The sequence below is a fragment of the Salmo salar genome, chromosome 02 (genome assembly GCF_965601325.2).
Source record: "Salmo salar chromosome 02, fSalSal1, whole genome shotgun sequence".
Classification (NCBI taxonomy): Eukaryota; Metazoa; Chordata; class Actinopteri; order Salmoniformes; family Salmonidae; genus Salmo; species Salmo salar.
The window spans coordinates 265,001-290,000 of record NC_138292.1 but is presented as its reverse complement, the minus strand read 5'-3'; the positions used below and the strand labels follow the sequence as shown (position 1 = coordinate 290,000).

General features: G+C 49.3%; 1 protein-coding gene across 1 annotated transcript in view; it reads right to left on the bottom strand.

Annotated features, from left to right (window-relative positions):
* The window catches only part of LOC106593635 (intermembrane lipid transfer protein VPS13B), a 164,440-nt gene that overhangs the window by 39,139 nt on the left and 100,301 nt on the right, over positions 1-25,000 (bottom strand). The window contains exons 11-14 of the mRNA XM_082958886.1: positions 21,362-21,445; positions 15,722-15,897; positions 10,206-10,382; positions 433-640 (exon numbers count right to left, since the gene is read on the bottom strand). Of these exons, the coding sequence (XP_082815012.1) occupies positions 433-640; positions 10,206-10,382; positions 15,722-15,897; positions 21,362-21,445 (645 nt within the window). The remainder of the gene's footprint in view (positions 1-432; positions 641-10,205; positions 10,383-15,721; positions 15,898-21,361; positions 21,446-25,000) is intronic.

Below are 25,000 nucleotides of genomic sequence, written 5' to 3'. Positions count from 1 at the left end.
TGTGTGTGTGTGTGTGTGTGTGTGTGTGTGTGTGTGTGTGGCCAGTTTATTAGGTACACCACCCTGTTCACGACAATGGTTCGCTCCTCCAGACAGTGTCTGGGGGTTTTACCGAGAATAGAAAAACATCCGGTCAGCAACAGTCCTGTGAAGAGAGGTCGGCTGCTTTTGCAACAGCTAATGGGGATCCTAATAAAATACCAAAAAAACAAAGAATTCAGGCTGTTCTGGAGGCAAAGGGTGGTCTGACCCGGTACTAGATGGATGTACCTAATAAACTGGCCGCTGACTGTATAATACACAAAGAGTGGCTGATATACGACCTGATAACGACCTGCATAGCTCTAGAAGGTGTCGATAACGGCAGCCATCTTGGTCAGCGATACAGTCAAAAACCAGGCTATATAAATCAAACGGTCTCTCCTCTCTCACCTTGAAGTTAGGAGGAACGAGGGTCTTTCCGGCGGGTATCTGCAGGACGATGGTCTCCCCTTCAAACAGCCAGAGGTCCCACGTAGAGTGGTTGGTTAACAGGGCCCAGGGAATGAGCTCTACGAGAAGAGTGTTGAGACCAGGTCTCCAAACGGACAACTTCACCTGCATGGGGCTGTCCCACTGGGCTAGGACTTCTGATCCAGGCCTACACAGAGATATACAGTTAACATCAACACCTATACAGCTCCCTGGGCTGTCCCACTGGGCTAGGACTTCTGATCCAGGCCTACACAGAGATATACAGTTAACATCAACACCTATAGAGCTCCCTGGGCTGTCCCACTGGGCTAGGACTTCTGATCCAGGCCTACACAGAGATATACAGTTAACATAAACACCTATACAGCTCCCTGGGCTGTCCCACTGGGCTAGGACTTCTGATCCAGGCCTACACAGAGATATACAGTAACATCAACACCTATAAGCTCCTGGCTGTCCACTGGCTAGGACTTCTGATCCAGGCCACACAGAGCTATACAGCTCCCTGGGGGGTGGGGGGGGGGGGGGGGGCTGACCCCCTGAGATAAGGCCTCCACTACACATCTGTAACATGGAGGTGTCTGTCCCCCTGAGATAAGGCCTCCACTATACACCTGTAACATGGAGGTGTCTGTCCCCCTGAGATAAGGCCTCCACTACACACCTGTAACATGGAGGTGTCTGTCCCACTGAGATAAGGCCTCCACTATACACCTGTAACATGGAGGTGTCTGTCCCCCTGAGATAAGGCCTCCACTATACACCTGTAACATGGAGGTGTCTGTCCCTGAGATAAGGCCTCCACTATACACCTGTAACATGGAGGTGTCTGTCCCTGAGATAAGGCCTCCACTACACACCTGTGGTACATGGAGGTGTCTGTCCCTGAGATAAGGCCTCCACTACACACCTGTAACATGGAGGTGTCTGTCCCCCTGAGATAAGGCCTCCACTATACACCTGTAACATGGAGGTGTCTGTCCCTGAGATAAGGCCTCCACTATACACCTGTAACATGGAGGTGTCTGTCCCCCTGAGATAAGGCCTCCACTATACACCTGTAACATGGAGGTGTCTGTCCCTGAGATAAGGCCTCCACTATACACCTGTAACATGGAGGTGTCTGTCCCCCTGAGATAAGGCCTCCACTATACACCTGTAACATGGAGGTGTCTGTCCCCCTGAGATAAGGCCTCCACTACACACCTGTAACATGGAGGTGTCTGTCCCCCTGAGATAAGGCCTCCACTATACACCTGTAACATGGAGGTGTCTGTCCCTGAGATAAGGCCTCCACTATACACCTGTAACATGGAGGTGTCTGTCCCCCTGAGATAAGGCCTCCACTATACACCTGTAACATGGAGGTGTCTGTCCCACTGAGATAAGGCCTCCACTATACACCTGTAACATGGAGGTGTCTGTCCCACTGAGATAAGGCCTCCACTATACACCTGTAACATGGAGGTGTCTGTCCCACTGAGATAAGGCCTCCACTATACACCTGTAACATGGAGGTGTCTGTCCCCCTGAGATAAGGCCTCCACTACACACCTGTGGTACATGAACAATCACCATAATATCCAACTGCAACCAGGCTGAACAGACACACGGAGGCACGCCACGGAGGCACGCCACGGAGGCACGCCACGGAGGCACGCCACGGAGGCACGCCACGGAGGCACGCCACGGAGGCACGCCACGGAGGCACGCCACGGAGGCACGCCACGGAGGCACGCAGAAACACACGGAAACAAACAACTTATTATGCAGATGCAACATCAATCACCAGGGTAGGACACACACACACACACACACACACACACACACACACACACACACACACACACACACACACACACACACACACACACACACACACACACACACACACACACACACACACACACACACACACACACACACACACACACGCCAACAACACACACACACACACACACACACACACACACACACACACACACACACCACGCCAACAACACACACACACACACACACACACACACACACACCACACACACACACACACACACACACACACACACACACACACACACACACACACACATTCCACACCAACCCAAACCCAGACACACTGATCAGCACCAGAATGGCAGATAAAAACCTGTCGGCCTTCCACTAGGGGTCATGGGGTCATGTTAACATCAAAACCATGTCTCTGTCCTGCTCCTGATGTTTCAGAGACATATATTTAGACAGCAAATACGCTTTTACTTGACTAGAACATTCTATGGCGGCCATCTTAGCTCCCCATTAGCATTACATGGGGAATATTTCAACAATGACATGTAGATGAATGTCTATGTAACTGGCTGCTGAAACACCAACTCTACTGAACACTACGGACTAATACTTCCTGTAGTGAAGGTAGACTCCAGGAGGACCTGTAGTGAAGGTAGACTCCAGGAGGACCTGTAGTGAAGGTAGACTCCAGGAGGACCTGTAGTGCAAAGGTAGACTCCAGGAGGACCTGTAGTGAAGGTAGACTCCAGGAGGATCCTGTAGTGAAGGTGGACTCCAGGAGGACCTGTGAGTGAAGGTAGACTCCAGGAGGACCTGTAGTGAAGGTGGACTCCAGGAGGACCTGTAGTGAAGGTAGACTCCAGGAGGACCTGTAGTGAAGGTAGACTCCAGGAGGACCTGTAGTGAAGGTGGACTCCAGGAGGAAACCAGGTCCAGTTCCTGTGTGAAGGTAGACTCCAGGAGGACCTGTAGTGAAGGTGGACTCCAGGAGGACCTGTAGTGAAGGTGGACTCCAGGAGGACCTGTAGTGAAGGTAGACTCCAGGAGGAACCTGCCGTAGTGAAGGTAGACTCCAGGAGGGTCCCAGGTCCAGTTCCTGTAGTGAAGGTGGACTCCAGGAGGAAACCAGGTCTAGTTCCTGTAGTGAAGGTGGACTCCAGGAGGAAACCAGGTCCAGTTCCTGTAGTGAAGGTAGACTCCAGGAGGGTCCCAGGTCCAGTTCCTGTAGTGAAGGTAGACTCCAGGATGGAAACCAGGTCCAGTTCCTGTAGTGAAGGTAGACTCCAGGATGGAAACCAGGTCCAGTTCCTGTAGTGAAGGTAGACTCCAGGAGGGCGCCAGGTCCAGTTCCTGTAGTGAAGGTAGACTCCAGGAGGGAAACCAGGTCCAGTTCCTGTGGTGAAGGTAGACTCCAGGAGGGAAACCAGGTCCAGTTCCTGTGGTGAAGGTAGACTCCAGGAGGGAAACCAGGTCCAGTTCCTGTGGTGAAGGTAGACTCCAGGAGGAAACCAGAACCAGTGGTGAAGGTGAACTCCAGGAGGGAACCCAGGTCCAGTTCCTGTGGTGAAGATAGACTCCAGGAGGACACCAGGTCCAGTTCCTGTAGTGAAGGTAGACTCCAGGAGGACGCCAGGTCCAGTTCCTGTAGTGAAGGTAGACTCCAGGAGGGTAACCAGGTCAACAACATCACATCAATCCTGCCGTACATACCTACACGTACGCTACGGTCACAAGACGCAGGCCTCCTAATTGTCCCTAGAATTTCTAAGCAAACAGCTGGAGGCAGGGCTTTCTCCTATAGAGCTCCATTTTTATGGAATGGTCTGCCTACCCATGTGAGAGACGCAGACTCAGTCTCAACCTTTTAAGTCTTTACTGAAGACTCATCTCTTCAGTAGGTCCTATGATTGAGTATAGTCTGGCCCAGGAGTGTCAAGGTGAAACGGAAAGGCTGGAGCAACGAACCGCCCTTGCTGTCTCTGCCTGGCCGGTTCCCCTCTCTCCACTGGCATTCTCTGCCTCTAACCCTATTACAGGGGCTGAGTCACTGGCTTACTGGTGCTCTTCCATGCCGTCCATAGGAGGGGTGCGTCACTTGAGTGGGTTGAGTCACTGACGTGGTCTTCCTGTCTGGGTTGGCGCCCCCCTTGGGTTGTGCCGTGGCAGAGATCTTTGTGGGCTATACTCGGCCTTGTCTCAGGATGGTAAGTTGGTGGTTGAAGATATCCCTCTAGTGGTGTGGGGGCTGTACTTTGGCAAAGTGGGTGGGGTTATATCCTTCCTCTTTGGCCCTGTCCGGGGGTATCATCGGACGGGGCCACAGTGTCTCCTGACCCCTCCTATCTCAGCCTCCAGTATTTATGCTACAGTAGTTTATGTGTCGGGGGGCTAGGGTCAGTCTGTTATATCTGGAGTATTTCTCCTGTCTTATCCAGTGTCCTGTGTGAATTTAAGTATGCTCTCTCTAATTCTCTCTTTCTTTCTTTCGCTCGGAGGACCTGAGCCCTAGGACCATGCCTCGGGACTACCTGGCCTGATGACTCCTTGCTGTCCCTAGTCCACCTGGCCGTGCTGCTGATCCAGTTTCAACTGTTCTGCCTGCGGCTATGGAACTCTGACCTGTTCACCGGACGTGCTACCTGTCCCAGACCTGCTGTTTTCAACTCTCTAGAGACAGCAGGAGCGGTAGAGATACTCTCAATGATCGGCTATGAAAAGCCAACTGACATTTACTCCTGAGGTGCTGACTTGTTGCACCCTCGACAGCCACTGTGCTTATTATTATCTGACCCTGCTGGTTATCTATGAACGTTTGAACATCTTGGCCATGTTCTGTTATAATCTCCACCCGGCACAGCCAGAAGAGGACTGGCCACCCCTCATAGCCTGGTTCCTCTCTAGGTTTCTTCCTAGGGTTCTGGCCTTTCTAGGGGAGTTTTTCCTAGCCACCCCTCAGAGCCTGGTTGCTCTCTAGGTTTCTTCCTAGGTTCTGGCCTTTCTATGGAGTTTTTCCTAGCCACCCCTCATAGCCTGGTTCCTCTCTAGGTTTCTTCCTAGGTTTTGGCCTTTCTAGGGAGTTTTTCCTAGGGAGTTTTTCCTAGCCACCGTGCTTCTACACCTGCATTGCTTGCTGTTTGGGGTTTTAGGCTGGGTTTCTGTACAGCACTTTGAGATATCAGCTGATGTAAGAAGGGCTATATAAATACATTTGATTTGATTTGAATTGTATTCTTTCTCATTAGATGATAGAGCTCTGTCCTGCCGAGAGGACTACTGAGGGGCTGAAGGTGAGGGCAGGAGAGAGCAACACAGCACATTACATTACTACTGAGAGGAGAGAGGGAGAGATGGAGACGGAGAGGGAGAGAGAGAAAGAGGGAGAGAGAGGGAGAGAGAGGGAGAGAGAGAGAGAGACAGAGATGGAGAGAGACGGAGAGGGAGAGAGAGAGAGACGGAGAGATGGAGAGGGAGAGAGGGAGCAAGAGACAGAGAGACAGAGAGAGACGGAGAGGGAGAGATGGGGAGAGAGGGAGAGAGAGAGACGGAGAGAGAGGGAGAGAGACGGAAATAGAGAGACAGAGAGAGAGGGAGAGAGAGAGACGGAGAGAGAGAGATGGAGAGAGAGAGAGAGAGAGAGAGAGAGACGGAAATAGAGAGACAGAGAGAGAGGGAGAGAGAGAGACGGAGAGAGAGAGAGAGAGAGAGAGAGAGAGAGAGACGGAAATAGAGAGACAGAGAGAGAGGGAGAGAGAGAGACGGAGAGAGAGAGAGAGAGACGGAGAGAGAGAGGGAGAGAGAGAGAGAGAAAGAGAGAGAGAGAGACGGAAATAGAGAGAGGGAGAGAGAGGGAGAGAGAGAGAGAGACGGAGAGAGGGAGAGAGAGAGAGAGAGACGGAGAGAGAGAGGGAGAGAGAGGGAGAGAGAGAGAGAGAGAGAGAGAGAGAGACATATATAGAGAGAGTGAGAGAGAGAGAGAGAGAGAGAGAGAGAGAGAGAGGGAGAGAGAGAGACATATATATAGAGAGAGAGAGACGGAGAGGGAGCGATGACAACCTATTTCCTATATAGTGCTCTACTTTGGGCACTTTTGACCAGGACACTATCGGCCCTGGTCCAAAGTAGTGCACTATATAGGGAATAGGGCCCTGGTCTAAAGTAGTGCTCTATGTAGGGAATAGGGTGCCATATGGGACGTACTCTTCATTTCAGTTAATTTCCCCGAGAGAAGGAAAGTGTCAGTTTGCCGTGGGCCTCAGAAACCTGCCAGCGCCTTTAGAAACCCCCCCCCCCCCCCTCAGTCTTATCCCTGAATCATGAAAACACATTTCTAAACGAGGAACGCAGAGACACACATCCACCATTTAATAAGTTTTCCTGTGCAGATAACATTTATACACCGAGGCTGTTTCTGACAGAGGTTCAGAGCTCTCGGTACGGTGCGGTCGCTAGGGTAACCAACCGCTCCCTCAGCTCTGACAAGTCTTAAAACACCGTGTCGTAAAGGAGGGCACAGGAAGTTGAAGAGGTAAACGTTCTTTGTTTTTCTTTCTGCGTGTAGGCCTTTTACCGAGAGAGAAAAACACCTCAGTAATCATTAAGCAAACATCTTGTAAAAGTTGAGCTCTGCTGGCAGCCCCTCCCTTGGCAGTAGCTGCTCAGCACATTTGATCCAGTCAGAAAGTCACCTCGTCGTTCAGTAGTAATATGATGTTTGCGCTGTGACGTTCTCCGCTGCCCCGCTGTGCCAAACTTTATCTAAATGCAAGGCCCTGTCCTTTGTGTGAGAAAAGTGGGTCTGTGGCAGAACAGAACAACGGTGTAAATGTCTGGTCTGGAGAACGGATACAGAAGGATCTAAACCAGGATCTAAACCAGGATCTAAACCAGGGGTCTCCTAGGATCTAAACCAGGATCTAAACCAGGGGTCTCCTAGGATCTAAACCAGGGGTCTCCTAGGATCTAAACCAGGGGTCTCCAGGATCTAAACCAGGGGTCTCCTAGGATCTAAACCAGGGGTCTCCTAGGATCTAAACCAGGGGTCTCCTAGGATCTAAACCAGGGGTCTACTAGGATCTAAACCAGGGGTCTCCGAGGATCTAAACCAGGGGTCTCCTAGGATCTAAACCAGGGGTCTATTAGGATCTAAACCAGGATCTAAACCAGGGATCTCCTAGGATCTAAACCAGGGGTCTCCTAGGATCTAAACCAGGGGTCTCCTAGGATCTAAACCAGGGGTCTCCTAGGATCTAAACCAGGGGTCTCCTAGGATCTAAACCAGGGGTCTCCTAGGATCTAAACCAGGATCTAAACCAGGGGTCTCCTAGGATCTAAACCAGGATCTAAACCAGGGGTCTCCTAGGATCTAAACCAGGGGTCTCCTAGGATCTAAACCAGGGGTCTCCTAGGATCTAAACCAGGGGTCTCCTAGGATCTAAACCAGGGGTCTCCTAGGATCTAAACCAGGGGTCTCCTAGGATCTAAACCAGGGGTCTACTAGGATCTAAACCAGGGGTCTCCTAGGATCTAAACCAGGGGTCTCCTAGGATCTAAACCAGGGGTCTCCTAGGATCTAAACCAGGGGTCTCCTAGGATCTAAACCAGGGGTCTCCTAGGATCTAAACCAGGGGTCTCCTAGGATCTAAACCAGGGGTCTCCTAGGATCTAAACCTGGGGTCTATTAGGATCTAAACCAGGGGTCTCCGAGGATCTAAACCAGGGGTCTCCTAGGATCTAAACCAGGGGTCTCCTAGGATCTAAACCAGGGGTCTCCGAGGATCTAAACCAGGGGTCTCCGAGGATCTAAACCAGGGGTCTCCTAGGATCTAAACCAGGGGTCTCCTAGGATCTAAACCAGGATCTAAACCAGGGGTCTCCTAGGATCTAAACCAGGGGTCTCCTAGGATCTAAACCAGGATCTAAACCGAGGATCTAAACCAGGGGTCTCCTAGGATCTAAACCAGGGGTCTCCTAGGATCTAAACCAGGGGTCTCCGAGGATCTAAACCAGGGGTCTCCAAGGATCTAAACCAGGGGTCTCCGAGGATCTAAACCAGGGGTCTCCTAGGATCTAAACCAGGGGTCTCCTAGGATCTAAACCAGGGGTCTCCTAGGATCTAAACCAGGGGTCTCCGAGGATCTAAACCAGGGGTCTCCTAGGATCTAAACCAGGGGTCTCCTAGGATCTAAACCAGGGGTCTCCTAGGATCTAAACCAGGATCTAAACCAGGGGTCTCCTAGGATCTAAACCAGGGGTCTCCGAGGATCTAAACCAGGGGTCTCCTAGGATCTAAACCAGGGGTCTCCTAGGATCTAAACCAGGGGTCTCCTAGGATCTAAACCAGGGGTCTCCTAGGATCTAAACCAGGGGTCTCCAAGGATCTAAACCAGGGGTCTCCTAGGATCTAAACCAGGGGTCTCCTAGGATCTAAACCAGGGGTCTCCTAGGATCTAAACCAGGGGTCTCCAGGATCTAAACCAGGGGTCTCCTAGGATCTAAACCAGGGGTCTCCTAGGATCTAAACCAGGGGTCTCCGAGGATCTAAACCAGGATCTAAACCAGGGGTCTCCTAGGATCTAAACCAGGGGTCTCCTAGGATCTAAACCAGGGGTCTATTAGGATCTAAACCAGGGGTCTCCTAGGATCTAAACCAGGGGTCATCCTAGGATCTAAACCAGGATCTAAACCAGGGGTCTCCAAGGATCTAAACCAGGGGTCTCCTAGGATCTAAACCAGGGGTCTCCTAGGATCTAAACCAGGGGTCTCCGAGGATCTAAACCAGGATCTAAACCAGGGGTCTCCAAGGATCTAAACCAGGGGTCTCCTAGGATCTAAACCAGGGGTCTCCAAGGATCTAAACCAGGGGTCTCCGAGGATCTAAACCAGGATCTAAACCAGGGGTCTCCTAGGATCTAAACCAGGGGTCTCCGAGGATCTAAACCAGGGGTCTCCGAGGATCTAAACCAGGATCTAAACCAGGGGTCTCCGAGGATCTAAACCAGGGGTCTCCTAGGATCTAAACCAGGGGTCTCCTAGGATCTAAACCAGGGGTCTCCAAGGATCTAAACCAGGGGTCTCCTAGGATCTAAACCAGGGGTCTCCGAGGATCTAAACCAGGGGTCTCCGAGGATCTAAACCAGGGGTCTCCTAGGATCTAAACCAGGATCTAAACCAGGGGTCTCCTAGGATCTAAACCAGGGGTCTCCTAGGATCTAAACCAGGGGTCTCCTAGGATCTAAACCTGGGGTCTCCAAGGATCTAAACCAGGGGTCTCCGAGGTCTCCAGGATCTAAACCAGGGGTCTCCTAGGATCTAAACCAGGGGTCTCCTAGGATCTAAACCAGGGGTCTCCTAGGATCTAAACCAGGGGTCTCCTAGGATCTAAACCAGGGGTCTCCAGGATCTAAACCAGGATCTAAACCAGGGGTCTCCTAGGATCTAAACCAGGATCTAAACCAGGGGTCTCCATTAGGATCTAAACCAGGGGTCTCCTAGGATCTAAACCAGGGGTCTCCTAGGATCTAAACCAGGGGTCTCCTAGGATCTAAACCAGGATCTAAACCAGGGGTCTCCTAGGATCTAAACCAGGGGTCTCCTAGGATCTAAACCAGGGGTCTCCTAGGATCTAAACCAGGGGTCTCCTAGGATCTAAACCAGGGGTCTCCTAGGATCTAAACCAGGGGTCTCCTAGGATCTAAACCAGGGGTCTCCTAGGATCTAAACCAGGGGTCTCCGAGGATCTAAACCAGGGGTCTCCTAGGATCTAAACCAGGGGTCTCCAACCTTTTCTAACATGAGAGCTACTTAAAAAAAAAAAATGTAACTCATTTTTTTCTAGCTTACAAATAGGCGCATTTTCCTCCTCTGCTGTCCCCTGCAACTCTTCCCCCAGGTCCTTAGTGTACAAGAGACAGCAGTACACACACACACACACACAGGCTGTACTGTACCTGTCTGTGTCCTTGCTGACGTAGGGCCATGGAGGCTGGCTGTTGTTCTTCAGACCATAGAAGTCGGCCAGTATGTGTTCCTGGCTGTCTTCCAACCCAGCCTGATTACTGTTCACTATCTGTTTGATCACAGCGGTGGAGATGGGCACTGCACAGTGAGACGCACCCTCGTCCTCACTGCAAGAGAACACACACACACACACACACACACACACACACACACACACACACACACACACACACACACACACACACACACACACACACACACACACACACACACACACAGGTTAGCCCTCAGCTAGTCCAGTGTGGGTTTGATTCCCATTGTCTGGGGGGGAAGAGCCATGGTTAACTGGGGTCTAAAGTGGAAACTAAAGCCATGGTTAACTGGGGTCTAAAGTGGAAACCAAAGCGATGGTTAACTGGGGTCTAAAATGGAAACTAAAGCCATGGTTAACTGGGGTCTAAAGTGGAAACTAAAGCCATGGTTAACTGGGGTCTAAAATGGAAACTAAAGCCATGGTTAACTGGGGTCTAAAATGGAAACTAAAGCCATGGTTAACTGGGGTCTAAAGTGGAAACCAGAGCCATGGTTAACTGGGGTCTAAAGTGGAAACCAAAGCCATGGTTAACTGGGGTCTAAAGTGGAAACCAGAGCCATGGTTAACTGGGGTCTAAAGTGGAAACCAAAGCCATGGTTAACTGGGGTCTAAAGTGGAAACCAGAGCCATGGTTAACTGGGGTCTAAAGTGGAAACCAAAGCTATGGTTAACTGGGGTCTAAAGTGGAAACCAAAGCCATGGTTAACTGGGGTCTAAAGTGGAAACCAGAGCCATGGTTAACTGGGGTCTAAAGTGGAAACCAGAGCCATGGTTAACTGGGGTCTAAAGTGGAAACCAAAGCCATGGTTAACTGGGGTCTAAAGCGGAAACCAGAGCCATGGTTAACTGGGGTCTAAAGTGGAAACCAGAGCCATGGTTAACTGGGGTCTAAAGTGGAAACCAGAGCCATGGTTAACTGGGGTCTAAAGTGGAAACCAAAGCTATGGTTAACTGGGGTCTAAAGTGGAAACCAAAGCCATGGTTAACTGGGGTCTAAAATGGAAACCAGAGCCATGGTTAACTGGGGTCTAAAGTGGAAACCAAAGCAATGGTTAACTGGGGTCTAAAATGGAAACTAAAGCCATGGTTAACTGGGGTCTAAAGTGGAAACTAAAGCCATGGTTAACTGGGGTCTAAAATGGAAACCAGAGCCATGGTTAACTGGGGTCTAAAGTGGAAACCAAAGCCATGGTTAACTGGGGTCTAAAGTGGAAACCAGAGCCATGGTTAACTGGGGTCTAAAGTGGAAACCAGAGCCATGGTTAACTGGGTCGGGTGGTGGAGTTATTTCCTGCCAGGCCGGGTTTGTTTCAGCAGGTCTGGGATCAGAGAGGGTGACCCATCCTAGCAGCACTAAACCTCTAACCCTCCAGGATACGTTAGACCCAGACAACAGAATACCATGTCTTCAGAACCAGGACCACATCTACTTGTCACTCAACTGTCAGTTCTACTTGGACTGGGGAGACCCCTCCCCTCCCTCTCTCCCTCTCTCCCTCCCTCCCTCCCCCTCCCTCCCTCCCTCCCTCCCTCCCTCCCTCCCCTCCCCTCCCCCACTATGTACTATGTAGGGAACAATGTGACATGTAGGACATTACAGTTCTGTCTGTCTGTCTGTCTGTCTGTCTGTCTGTCTGTCTGTCTGTCTGTCTGTCTGTCTGTCTGTCTGTCTGTCTGTCTGTCTGTCTGTCTGTCGGACCACAGCCCAGTCCCTTCCACAAACATTAAAAGCCACAACTATTCCTAATTACAGGGAAGGAAAGAGGAGATGGTGACCAGAGAACATCTGAAACAGACAGGTACTGAAGATGTAGGAGTGTAGAGGAGAGGAGAGGAGAGGGGAGGGGAGTGTAGAGGAGAGGAGAGGAGAGGTGGAGGGGAGGGGAGGGGAGGGGAGGGGAGGGGAGGGGAGAGGGGGTTAGTGTGGTGAATGAGTGGCTGTTAAGGTAGGGGACACTCTAAACTCGTGCTAGATAGTGGTCCAGTGGACATGAGCGTCTTGGATAATTGTTTGATAATTACTTTCTCTACATCTGACCCGGAGGACATGAAGGACTGACTGAGGGACTGGCTGAGGGACTGACGGACTGGCTGAGGGACTGACTGGAAGGTGAGGTGGTGGTGTGTTACCTGGTCTGGAAGGTGAGGTGGTGTGTTACCTGGCCTGGAAGGTGAGGTGGTGTGTTACCTGGCCTGGAAGGTGAGGTGGTGTGTTACCTGGTCTGGAAGGTGAGGTGGTGGTGTGTTACCTGGTCTGGAAGGTGAGGTGGTGTGTTACCTGGTCTGGAAGGTGAGGTGGTGTGTTACCTGGTCTGGAAGGTGAGGTGGTGGTGTGTTACCTGGTCTGGAAGGTGAGGTGGTGTGTTACCTGGCCTGGAAGGTGAGGTGGTGTGTTACCTGGTCTGGAAGGTGAGGTGGTGGTGTGTTACCTGGCCTGGAAGGTGAGGTGGTGTGTTACCTGTCCTGGAAGGTGAGGTGGTGGTGTGTTACCTGACCTGGAAGGTGAGGTGGTGGTGTGTTACCTGACCTGGAAGGTGAGGTGGTGGTGTGTTACCTGGCCTGGAAGGTGAGGTGGTGTGTTACCTGGCCTGGAAGGTGAAGTGGTGTGTTACCTGGTCTGGAAGGTGAGGTGGTGGTGTGTTACCTGGCCTGGAAGGTGAGGTGGTGGTGTGTTACCTGGTCTGGAAGGTGAGGTGGTGTGTTACCTGGCCTGGAAGGTGAGGTGGTGGTGAGTTACCTGGCCTGGAAGGTGAGGTGGTGTGTTACCTGGTCTGGAAGGTGAGGTGGTGGTGTGTTACCTGGTCTGGAAGGTGAGGTGGTGTGTTACCTGGCCTGGAAGGTGAGGTGGTGGTGTGTTACCTGGCCTGGAAGGTGAGGTGGTGGTGTGTTACCTGGCCTGGAAGGTGAGGTGGTGTGTTACCTGGTCTGGAAGGTGAGGTGGTGGTGTGTTACCTGGTCTGGAAGGTGAGGTGGTGTGTTACCTGGCCTGGAAGGTGAGGTGGTGGTGTGTTACCTGGCCTGGAAGGTGAGGTGGTGGTGTGTTACCTGGCCTGGAAGGTGAGGTGGTGGTGTGTTACCTGGCCTGGAAGGTGAGGTGGTGTGTTACCTGGTCTGGAAGGTGAGGTGGTGTGTTACCTGGTCTGGAAGGTGAGGTGGTGGTGTGTTATCTGGCCTGGAAGGTGAGGTGGTGTGTTACCTGGTCTGGAAGGTGAGGTGGTGTGTTACCTGGTCTGGAAGGTGAGGTGGTGGTGTGTTACCTGGTCTGGAAGGTGAGGTGGTGGTGTGTTACCTGGTCTGGAAGGTGAGGTGGTGTGTTACCTGGCCTGGAAGGTGAGGTGGTGTGTTACCTGGCCTGGAAGGTGAGGTGGTGGTGTGTTACCTGGCCTGGAAGGTGAGGAGGTGTGTTACCTGGCCTGGAAGGTGAGGTGGTGTGTTACCTGGCCTGGAAGGTGAAGTGGTGTGTTACCTGGTCTGGAAGGTGAGGTGGTGGTGTGTTACCTGGCCTGGAAGGTGAGGTGGTGTGTTACCTGGTCTGGAAGGTGAGGTGGTGGTGTGTTACCTGGTCTGGAAGGTGAGGTGGTGTGTTACCTGGCCTGGAAGGTGAGGTGGTGGTGTGTTACCTGGCCTGGAAGGTGAGGTGGTGTGTTACCTGGTCTGGAAGGTGAGGTGGTGGTGTGTTACCTGGTCTGGAAGGTGAGGTGGTGTGTTACCTGGTCTGGAAGGTGAGGTGGTGTGTTACCTGGTCTGGAAGGTGAGGTGGTGGTGTGTTACCTGGTCTGGAAGGTGAGGTGGTGTGTTACCTGGCCTGGAAGGTGAGGTGGTGTGTTACCTGGTCTGGAAGGTGAGGTGGTGGTGTGTTACCTGGCCTGGAAGGTGAGGTGGTGTGTTACCTGTCCTGGAAGGTGAGGTGGTGGTGTGTTACCTGACCTGGAAGGTGAGGTGGTGGTGTGTTACCTGACCTGGAAGGTGAGGTGGTGGTGTGTTACCTGGCCTGGAAGGTGAGGTGGTGTGTTACCTGGCCTGGAAGGTGAAGTGGTGTGTTACCTGGTCTGGAAGGTGAGGTGGTGGTGTGTTACCTGGCCTGGAAGGTGAGGTGGTGTGTTACCTGGCCTGGAAGGTGAGGTGGTGTGTTACCTGGTCTGGAAGGTGAGGTGGTGTGTTACCTGGTCTGGAAGGTGAGGTGGTGGTGTGTTACCTGGCCTGGAAGTTGAGGTGGTGGTGTGTTACCTGACCTGGAAGGTGAGGTGGCGGTGTGTTACCTGGCCTGGAAGGTGAGGTGGTGTGTTACCTGGTCTGGAAGGTGAGGTGGTGTGTTACCTGGTCTGGAAGGTGAGGTGGTGTGTTACCTGGTCTGGAAGGTGAGGTGGTGGTGTGTTACCTGGTCTGGAAGGTGAGGTGGTGGTGTGTTACCTGGTCTGGAAGGTGAGGTGGTGTGTTACCTGGCCTGGAAGGTGAGGTGGTGGTGTGTTACCTGGTCTGGAAGGTGAGGTGGTGTGTTACCTGGCCTGGAAGGTGAGGTGGTGGTGAGTTACCTGGCCTGGAAGGTGAGGTGGTGTGTTACCTGGTCTGGAAGGTGAGGTGGTGGTGTGTTACCTGGTCTGGAAGGTGAGGTGGTGTGTTACCTGGCCTGGAAGGTGAGGTGGTGGTGTGTTACCTGGCCTGGAAGGTGAGGTGGTGGTGTGTTACCTGGCCTGGAAGGTGAGGTGGTGTGTTACCTGGTCTGGAAGGTGAGGTGGTGTGTTACCTGGTCTGGAAGGTGAGGTGGTGGTGTGTTACCTGGCCTGGAAGTTGAGGTGGTGGTGTGTTACCTGACCTGGAAGGTGAGGTGGCGGTGTGTTACCTGGCCTGGAAGGTGAGGTGGTGTGTTACCTGGTCTGGAAGGTGAGGTGGTGTGTTACCTGGTCTGGAAGGTGAGGTGGTGTGTTACCTGGTCTGGAAGGTGAGGTGGTGTGTTACCTGGTCTGGAAGGTGAGGTGGTGTGTTACCTGGTCTGGAAGGTGAGGTGGTGGTGTGTTACCTGGTCTGGAAGGTGAGGTGGTGGTGTGTTACCTGGTCTGGAAGGTGAGGTGGTGTGTTACCTGGCCTGGAAGGTGAGGTGGTGTGTTACCTGGCCTGGAAGGTGAGGTGGTGGTGTGTTACCTGGCCTGGAAGGTGAGGAGGTGTGTTACCTGGCCTGGAAGGTGAGGTGGTGTGTTACCTGGCCTGGAAGGTGAGGTGGTGTGTTACCTGGTCTGGAAGGTGAGGTGGTGTGTTACCTGGTCTGGAAGGTGAGGTGGTGGTGTGTTACCTGGCCTGGAAGGTGAGGTGGTGTGTTACCTGGCCTGGAAGGTGAGGTGGTGGTGTGTTACCTGGCCTGGAAGGTGAGGTGGTGGTGTGTTACCTGGCCTGGAAGGTGAGGTGGTGGTGTGTTACCTGGCCTGGAAGGTGAGGTGGTGTGTCAGGTCGTTCTCAGTGTTCAGTAGTTGTTCCTGATGTCCCTGTCCCTGGATCAGTTGACTCTCTCTCTGCCCCAGACTTCTCTTCTCTGTGTGGATGATGACAGGGTCTGGAAGGTGGCTTCGCATCATGAACAGAGGACTAAATACCACCTGGAACAGAACAGGACACAGCTGTTAGAGAGACAGAGAGACAGAGAGAGAGAAAGAGAGAGAGAGAGAGACAGAGAGAGACAGAGAGAGACAGAGAGAAAGAGAGAGAGAGAAAGAGAGAGAAAGACAGAAACAGAGAGAAAGAGAGAGAAAGCAGAAAGAGGTTTGTTGTCAGGACAGTAGAGCAGTGAGGAGGCAGAAAGAGGTTTGTTGTCAGGACAGTAGAGCAGTGAGGAAGCAGAAAGAGGTTTGTTGTCAGGACAGTAGAGCAGTGAGGAGGCAGAAAGAGGTTTGTTGTCAGGACAGTAGAGCAGTGAGGAGGCAGAAAGAGGTTTGTTGTCAGGACAGTAGAGCAGTGAGGAGGCAGAAAGAGGTTTGTTGTCAGGACAGTAGAGCAGTGAGGAGGCAGAAAGAGGTCTGTTGTCAGGACAGTAGAGCAGTGAGGAGGCAGAAAGAGGTCTGTTGTCAGGACAGTAGAGCAGTGAGGAGGCAGAAAGAGGTTTGTTGTCAGGACAGTAGAGCAGTGAGGAGGCAGAAAGAGGTCTGTTGTCAGGACAGTAGAGCAGTGAGGAGGCAGAAAGAGGTTTGTTGTCAGGACAGTAGAGCAGTGAGGAGGCAGAAAGAGGTTTGTTGTCAGGACAGTAGAGCAGTGAGGAGGCAGAAAGAGGTCTGTTGTCAGGACAGTAGAGCAGTGAGGAGGCAGAAAGAGGTTTGTTGTCAGGACAGTAGAGCAGTGAGGAGGCAGAAAGAGGTCTGTTGTCAGGACAGTAGAGCAGTGAGGAGGCAGAAAGAGGTTTGTTGTCAGGACAGTAGAGCAGTGAGGAGGCAGAAAGAGGTTTGTTGTCAGGACAGTAGAGCAGTGAGGAGGCAGAAAGAGGTTTGTTGTCAGGACAGTAGAGCAGTGAGGAGGCAGAAAGAGGTTTGTTGTCAGGACAGTAGAGCAGTGAGGAGGCAGAAAGAGGTTTGTTGTCAGGACAGTAGAGCAGTGAGGAGGCAGAAAGAGGTTTGTTGTCAGGACAGTAGAGCAGTGAGGAGGCAGAAAGAGGTTTGTTGTCAGGACAGTAGAGTGACACTGGTCCCCAGTAGAGATCTGGTGGTCATGGGAAACAGTTCTTAATCTTCTCTCTCTATCTCTCTGTGTCTCCCCCTTCCTCTCTCTCTGTCTCCCCCTTCCTCTCTCTCTGTGTCTCCCCTTCCTCTCTCTCTGTGTCTCCCCCTTCCTCTCTCTCTGTGTCTCCCCCTTCCTCTCTCTCTGTCTCCCCCTTCCTCTCTCTCTGTGTCTCCCCTTCCTCTCTCTCTCTGTCTCCCCCTTCCTCTCTCTCTGTGTCTCCCCCTTCCTCTCTCTCTGTGTCTCCCCCTTCCTCTCTCTCTGTCTCCCCCTTCCTCTCTCTCTGTGTCTCCCCCTTCCTCTCTCTCTGTGTCTCCCCCTTCCTCTCTCTCTGTCTCCCCCTTCCTCTCTCTCTGTGTCTCCCCTTCCTCTCTCTCTCTGTCTCCCCCTTCCTCTCTCTCTGTGTCTCCCCCTTCCTCTCTCTCTGTGTCTCCCCCTTCCTCTCTCTCTGTGTCTCCCCCTTCCTCCCTCTCTGTGTCTCCCCCTTCCTCCCTCTCTGTGTCTCCCCCTTCCTCTCTCTGTGTCTCCCCCTTCCTCTCTCTGTGTCTCCCCCTTCCCCTCTCTCTGTGTCTCCCCCTTCCCCTCTCTCTGTGTCTCCCCCTTCCCCTCTCTCTGTGTCTCCCCCTTCCTCTCTCTGTGTCTCCCCCTTCCCCTCTCTCTCTGTCTCCCCTTCCCCTCTCTCTGTCTCCCCCTTCCTCTCTCTGTGTCTCCCCCTTCCCCTCTCTCTGTGTCTCCCCCTTCCCCTCTCTCTGTGTCTCCCCCTTCCTCTCTCTCTTTGTCTCCCCCTCTCTCTCTTTGTCTCCCCCTCTCTCTCCCCACCACAACCACCCTAATCTAACATAACACTGTCTTCCTGGCCTCACAGCACTGCAAACAGATCCATGTCATCCTCTTTCCTTTTCTCCTCAGAGACAGACAGCGGTAGAAATCAATGCCTCCGTATGGACGTGCGTGCGTGCGTGCGTGCGTGCGTGCGTGTGTGCGTGCGTGTGTGCGTGTGTGTGCGTCCTAGCTATGAGGTGGTACTGTAATCAAAGCCAAACCGTTGTGGTTACTGAAAGGAAGCCGGAGAAAGAGAGACAGACACAGAGAGAGAGAGAGAGAGAGAGAGAGACAGACACAGAGAGAGAGAGAGAGAGAGAGAGAGAGACAGAGAGAGAGAGAGAGACAGAGAAACAGAGAGAGAGAGAGAGAGACAGAGAGAGAGAGAGAGAAGACAGACACAGAGAGAGAGAGAGAGACAGAGAGAGAGACAGAGAGATCTGTTGGAATATTGTCACCACTGTGGGTGTCAGTCTGAGTGATGTTGTGGCACTGCAACCCAAAATAACTAGAGATAAACCCTGTCTGTGTCTGGACTCTGGGAAACAACTGATGGACTTACAGGACGGTGTCAGTTAGAGGACGGTGTTAGTTAGAGGACGGTGTCAGTTAGAGGATGGTGTCAGTTAGCGGACGGTGTTAGTTAGAGGATGGTGTCAGTTAGAGGATGGTGTCAGTTAGAGGACGGTGTCAGTTAGAGGACGGTGTTAGTTAGAGGATGGTGTCAGTTAGAGGATGGTGTCAGTTAGAGGACGGTGTTAGTTAGAGGATGGTGTCAGTTAGAGGATGGTGTCAGTTAGAGGACGGTGTCAGTTAGAGGACGGTGTTAGTTAGAGGACGGTGTCAGTTAGAGGACGGTGTCAGTTAGAGGACGGTGTTAGTTAGAGGATGGTGTTAGTTAGAGGACGGTGTTAGTTAGAGGATGGTGTCAGTTAGAGGACGGTGTTAGTTAGAGGATGGTGTCAGTTAGAGGATGGTGTTAGTTAGAGGACGGTGTTAGTTAGAGGATGGTGTCAGTTAGAGGATGGTGTTAGTTAGAGGATGGTGTTAGTTAGAGGATGGTGTCAGTTAGAGGATGGTGTTAGTTAGAGGATGGTGTTAGTTAGAGGATGGTGTTAGAGGATGGTGTTAGTTAGAGGATGGTGTTAGTTAGAGGATGGTGTTAGTTAGAGGATGGTGTTAGAGGACGGTGTTAGTTAGAGGACGGTGTCAGTTAGAGGACGGTGTCAGTTAGAGGACGGTGTCAGTTAGAGGACGGTGTTAGTTAGAGGACGGTGTCAGTTAGAGGACGGTGTCAGTTAGAGGACGGTGTTAGTTAGAGGATGGTGTCAGTTAGAGGATGGTGTTAGTTAGAGGATGGTGTCAGTTAGAGGATTGTGTTAGTTAGAGGACGGTGTCAGTTAGAGGACGGTGTCAGTTAGAGGATGGTGTTAGTTAGAGGACGGTGTTAGTTAGAGGACGGTGTTAGTTAGAGGACGGTGTTAGAGAATGGTGTTAGTTAGAGGACGGTGTTAGAGGACGGTGTCAGTTAGAGGACGGTGTTAGAGAACGGTGTTAGTTAGAGTATGGTGTCAGTTAGAGGATGGTGTCAGTTAGAGGATGGTGTTAGAGAACGGTGTTAGTTAGAGTATGGTGTCAGTTAGAGGATGGTGTCAGTTAGAGGATGGTGTTAGTTAGAGGACGGTGTTAGTTAGAGGACGGTGTTAGTTAGAGGATGGTGTTAGTTAGAGGATGGTGTTAGTTAGAGGACGGTGTTAGTTAGAGGACGGTGTTAGTTAGAGGATGGTGTTAGAGGACGGTGTTAGTTAGAGGATGGTGTCAGTTAGAACACGGTGTTAGATAATGGTGTCAGTTAGAGGACGGTGTTAGAGGATGGTGTTAGTTAGAGGATGGTGTTAGAGGATGGTGTTAGAGGACGGTGTTAGTTAGAGGATGGTGTTAATTAGAGGATGGTGTTAGTTAGAGGACGGTGTTAGTTAGAGGACGGTGTTAGAGGATGGTGTCAGTTAGAGGACGGTGTTAGTTAGAGGACGGTGTTAGTCAGAGGACGGTGTTAGTTAGAGGACGGTGTTAGAGGATGGTGTCAGAGGACGGTGTTAGTTAGAGGATGGTGTTAGTTAGAGATTGGTGTTAGTTAGAGGACGGTGTAAGTTAGAGGACGGTGTTAGTTAGAGAACGGTGTTAGTTAGAGGACGGTGTCAGTAAGAGGACGGTGTCAGTTAGAGGACGGTGTTAGTTAGAGGATGGTGTTATTTAGAGGACGGTGTTAGAGAACGGTGTTAGTTAGAGGACGGTGTCAGTAAGAGGACGGTGTCAGTAAGAGGACGGTGTCAGTTAGAGGATGGTGTTATTTAGAGGATGGTGTTAGTTAGAGGACGGTGTCAGTTAGAGGATGGTGTTAGAGGATGGTGTTAGTTAGAGGACGGTGTTAGTTAGAGGACGGTGTTAGTTAGAGGACGGTGTTAGTTAGAGGATGGTGTTAGTTAGAGGATGGTGTTAGTTAGAGGATGGTGTTAGAGGACGGTGTTAGTTAGAGGACGGTGTTAGTTAGAGGACGGTGTTAGTTAAAGGATGGTGTTAGTTAGAGGATGGTGTTAGTTAGAGGACGGTGTTAGTTAGAGGATGGTGTCAGTTAGAGGACGGTGTTAGTTAGAGGATGGTGTTAGAGGACGGTGTCAGTTAGAGGATGGTGTCAGTTAGAGGATGGTGTTAGTTAAAGGATGGTGTTAGTTAGAGGATGGTGTTAGAGGATGGTGTTAGTTAGAGGATGGTGTTAGTTAGAGGATGGTGTTAGTTAGAGGACGGTGTTAGAGGATGGTGTTAGTGAGAGGATGGTGTTAGAGGATGGTGTTAGTTAGAGGATGGTGTTAGTTAGAGGACGGTGTTAGTTAGAGGATGGTGTTAGTTAGAGGATGGTGTTAGTTAAAGGATGGTGTTAGTTAGAGGATGGTGTTAGTTAAAGGATGGTGTTAGTTAGAGGATGGTGTTAGTTAGAGGACGGTGTCAGAAAATGGTGTTAGTGAGAGGATGGTGTTAGAGGATGGTGTTAGTTAGAGGATGGTGTTAGAGGATGGTGTTAGTTAGAAGATGGTGTTAGTTAAAGGATGGTGTTAGTTAGAGGACGGTGTCAGAGGATGGTGTTAGTGAGAGGATGGTGTTAGAGGATGGTGTTAGTTAAAGGATGGTGTTAGTTAGAGGATGGTGTTAGTTAGAGGACGGTGTCAGAGGATGGTGTTAGTGAGAGGATGGTGTTAGAGGATGGTGTTAGTTAGAGGATGGTGTTAGAGGATGGTGTTAGTTAGAGTATGGTGTTAGTTAGAGGACGGTGTCAGAGGATGGTGTTAGTGAGAGGATGGTGTTAGAGGATGGTGTTAGTTAGAGGATGGTGTTAGTTAGAGGATGGTGTTAGTTAGAGTATGGTGTTAGAGTTACAGTATATATGGACTAGGGACCCTCTGGGCCCTGGTAGAAAGTAGTGCACTACATAGGGAATAAGGTACCATATCAGACCCTACCCTGGATGTCTGTACTCACCACTCTCTGCTGCATGTGAGAGTCCGTTTCCATGGTGATCAGGGTGCACCACACGTAGAGCAACGAGCCGCTGGAACAAGGCACCTGTCAGGAGACCAGAGAGAACAGGTACTATACACACCATCCTATATAACTACTGTCTATACACACCATCCTATATAACTACTGTCTATACACACCATCCTATATAACTACTGTCTATACACACCATCCTATATAACTACTGTCTATACACACCATCCTATATAACTACTGTCTATACACACCATCCTATATAACTACTGTCTATACACACCATCCTATATAACTACTGTCTATACACACCATCCTATATAACTACTGTCTATACACACCATCCTATATAACTACTGTCTATACACACCATCCTATATAACTACTGTCTATACACACCATCCTATATAACTACTGTCTATACACACCATCCTATATAACTACTGTCTATACACACCATCCTATATAACTACTGTCTATACACACCATCCTATATAACTACTGTCTATACACACCATCCTATATAACTACTGTCTATACACACCATCCTATATAACTACTGTCTATACACACCATCCTATATAACTACTGTCTATACTGTCTATACACACCATCCTATATAACTACTGTCTATACACACCATCCTATATAACTACTGTCTATACACACCATCCTATATAACTACTGTCTATACACACCATCCTATATAACTACTGTCTATACACACCATCCTATATAACTACTGTCTATACACACCATCCTATATAACTACTGTCTATACACACCATCCTATATAACTACTGTCTATTACACACCATCCTATATAACTACTGTCTATACACACCATCCTATATAACTACTGTCTATACACACCATCCTATATAACTACTGTCTATACACACCATCCTATATAACTACTGTCTATACACACCATCCTATATAACTACTGTCTATACACACCATCCTGTATAACTACTGTCTATACACACCATCCTATATAACTACTGTCTATACACACCATCCTATATAACTACTGTCTATACACACCATCCTATATAACTACTGTCTATACACACCATCCTATATAACTACTGTCTATACACACCATCCTATATAACTACTGTCTATACACACCATCCTATATAACTACTGTCTATACACACCATCCTATATAACTACTGTCTATACACACCATCCTATATAACTACTGTCTATACACACCATCCTATATAACTACTGTCTATACACACCATCCTATATAACTACTGTCTATACACACCATCCTATATAACTACTGTCTATACACACCATCCTATATAACTACTGTCTATACACACCATCCTATATAACTACTGTCTATACACACCATCCTATATAACTACTGTCTATACACACCATCCTATATAACTACTGTCTATACACACCATCCTATATAACTACTGTCTATACACACCATCCTATATAACTACTGTCTATACACACCATCCTATATAACTACTGTCTATACACACCATCCTGTATAACTACTGTCTATACACACCATCCTATATAACTACTGTCTATACACACCATCCTATATAACTACTGTCTATACACACCATCCTGTATAACTACTGTCTATACACACCATCCTATATAACTACTGTCTATACACACCATCCTATATAACTACTGTCTATACACACCATCCTATATAACTACTGTCTATACACACCATCCTATATAACTACTGTCTATACACACCATCCTATATAACTACTGTCTATACACACCATCCTATATAACTACTGTCTATACACACCATCCTATATAACTACTGTCTATACACACCATCCTATATAACTACTGTCTATACACACCATCCTATATAACTACTGTCTATACACACCATCCTATATAACTACTGTCTATACACACCATCCTATATAACTACTGTCTATACACACCATCCTATATAACTACTGTCTATACACACCATCCTATATAACTACTGTCTATACACACCATCCTATATAACTACTGTCTATACACACCATCCTATATAACTACTGTCTATACACACCATCCTATATAACTACTGTCTATACACACCATCCTATATAACTACTGTCTATACACACCATCCTATATAACTACTGTCTATACACACCATCCTATATAACTACTGTCTATACACACCATCCTATATAACTACTGTCTATACACACCATCCTATATAACTACTGTCTATACACACCATCCTATATAACTACTGTCTATACACACCATCCTATATAACTACTGTCTATACACACCTTTTCTATTCATATACTGAATATAGCATTATATAGTATTACTGCACTGTTGAGCCAGAACAGAAACACAAGCATTTAGCTGGGTATTACTGTTGGAGCTAGAAACACAAGCATTTAGCTAGGTATTACTGTACTGTTGGAGCTAGAAACACAAGCATTTAGCTAGGTATTCCTGTTGGAGCTAGAAACACAAGCATTTAGCTAGGTATTACTGTTGGAGCTAGAAACACAAGCATTTAGCTAGGTATTACTGTTGGAGCCAGAAACACAAGCATTTAGCTAGATATTACTGTTGGAGCTAGAAACACAAGCATTTAGCTAGGTATTACTGTTGGAGCTAGAAACACAAGCATTTAGCTGGGTATCACTGTTGGAGCTAGAAACACAAGCATTTAGCTAGATATTACTGTTGGAGCTAGAAACACAAGCATTTAGCTAGGTATTACTGTTGGAGCTAGAAACACAAGCATTTAGCTAGATATTACTGTTGGAGCTAGAAACACAAGCATTTAGCTGGGTATTACTGTTGGAGCTAGAAACACAAGCATTTAGCTGGGTATCACTGTTGGAGCTAGAAACACAAGCATTTAGCTAGGTATAACTGTTGGAGCTAGAAACACAAGCATTTAGGCTAGGTATTACTGTTGAAGCCAGAAACACAAGCATTTAGCTAGGTATTACTGTTGGAGCTAGAAACACAAGCATTTAGCTAGGTATTACTGTTGGAGCTAGAAACACAAGCATTTAGCTAGGTATTACTGTTGGAGCTAGAAACACAAGCATTTAGCTGGGTATTACTGTTGGAGCTAGAAACACAAGCATTTAGCTAGGTATTACTGTTGGAGCCAGAAACACAAGCATTTAGCTAGATATTACTGTTGGAGCTAGAAACACAAGCATTTAGCTGGGTATTACTGTTGGAGCTAGAAACACAAGCATTTAGCTAGATATTACTGTTGGAGCTAGAAACACAAGCATTTAGGCTAGGTATTACTGTTGGAGCCAGAAACACAAGCATTTAGCTAGGTATTACTGTTGGAGCTAGAAACACACGCATTTAGCTAGGTATTACTGTTGGAGCTAGAAACACAAGCATTTAGCTAGGTATTACTGTACTGTTGGAGCTAGAAACACAAGCATTTAGCTAGGTATTACTGTTGGAGCTAGAAACACAAGCATTTAGCTGGGTATTACTGTTGGAGCTAGAAACACAAGCATTTAGCTAGGTATTACTGTTGGAGCTAGAAACACAAGCATTTAGCTGGGTATTACTGTTGGAGCTAGAAACACAAGCATTTAGCTGGGTATTACTGTTGGAGCTAGAAACACAAGC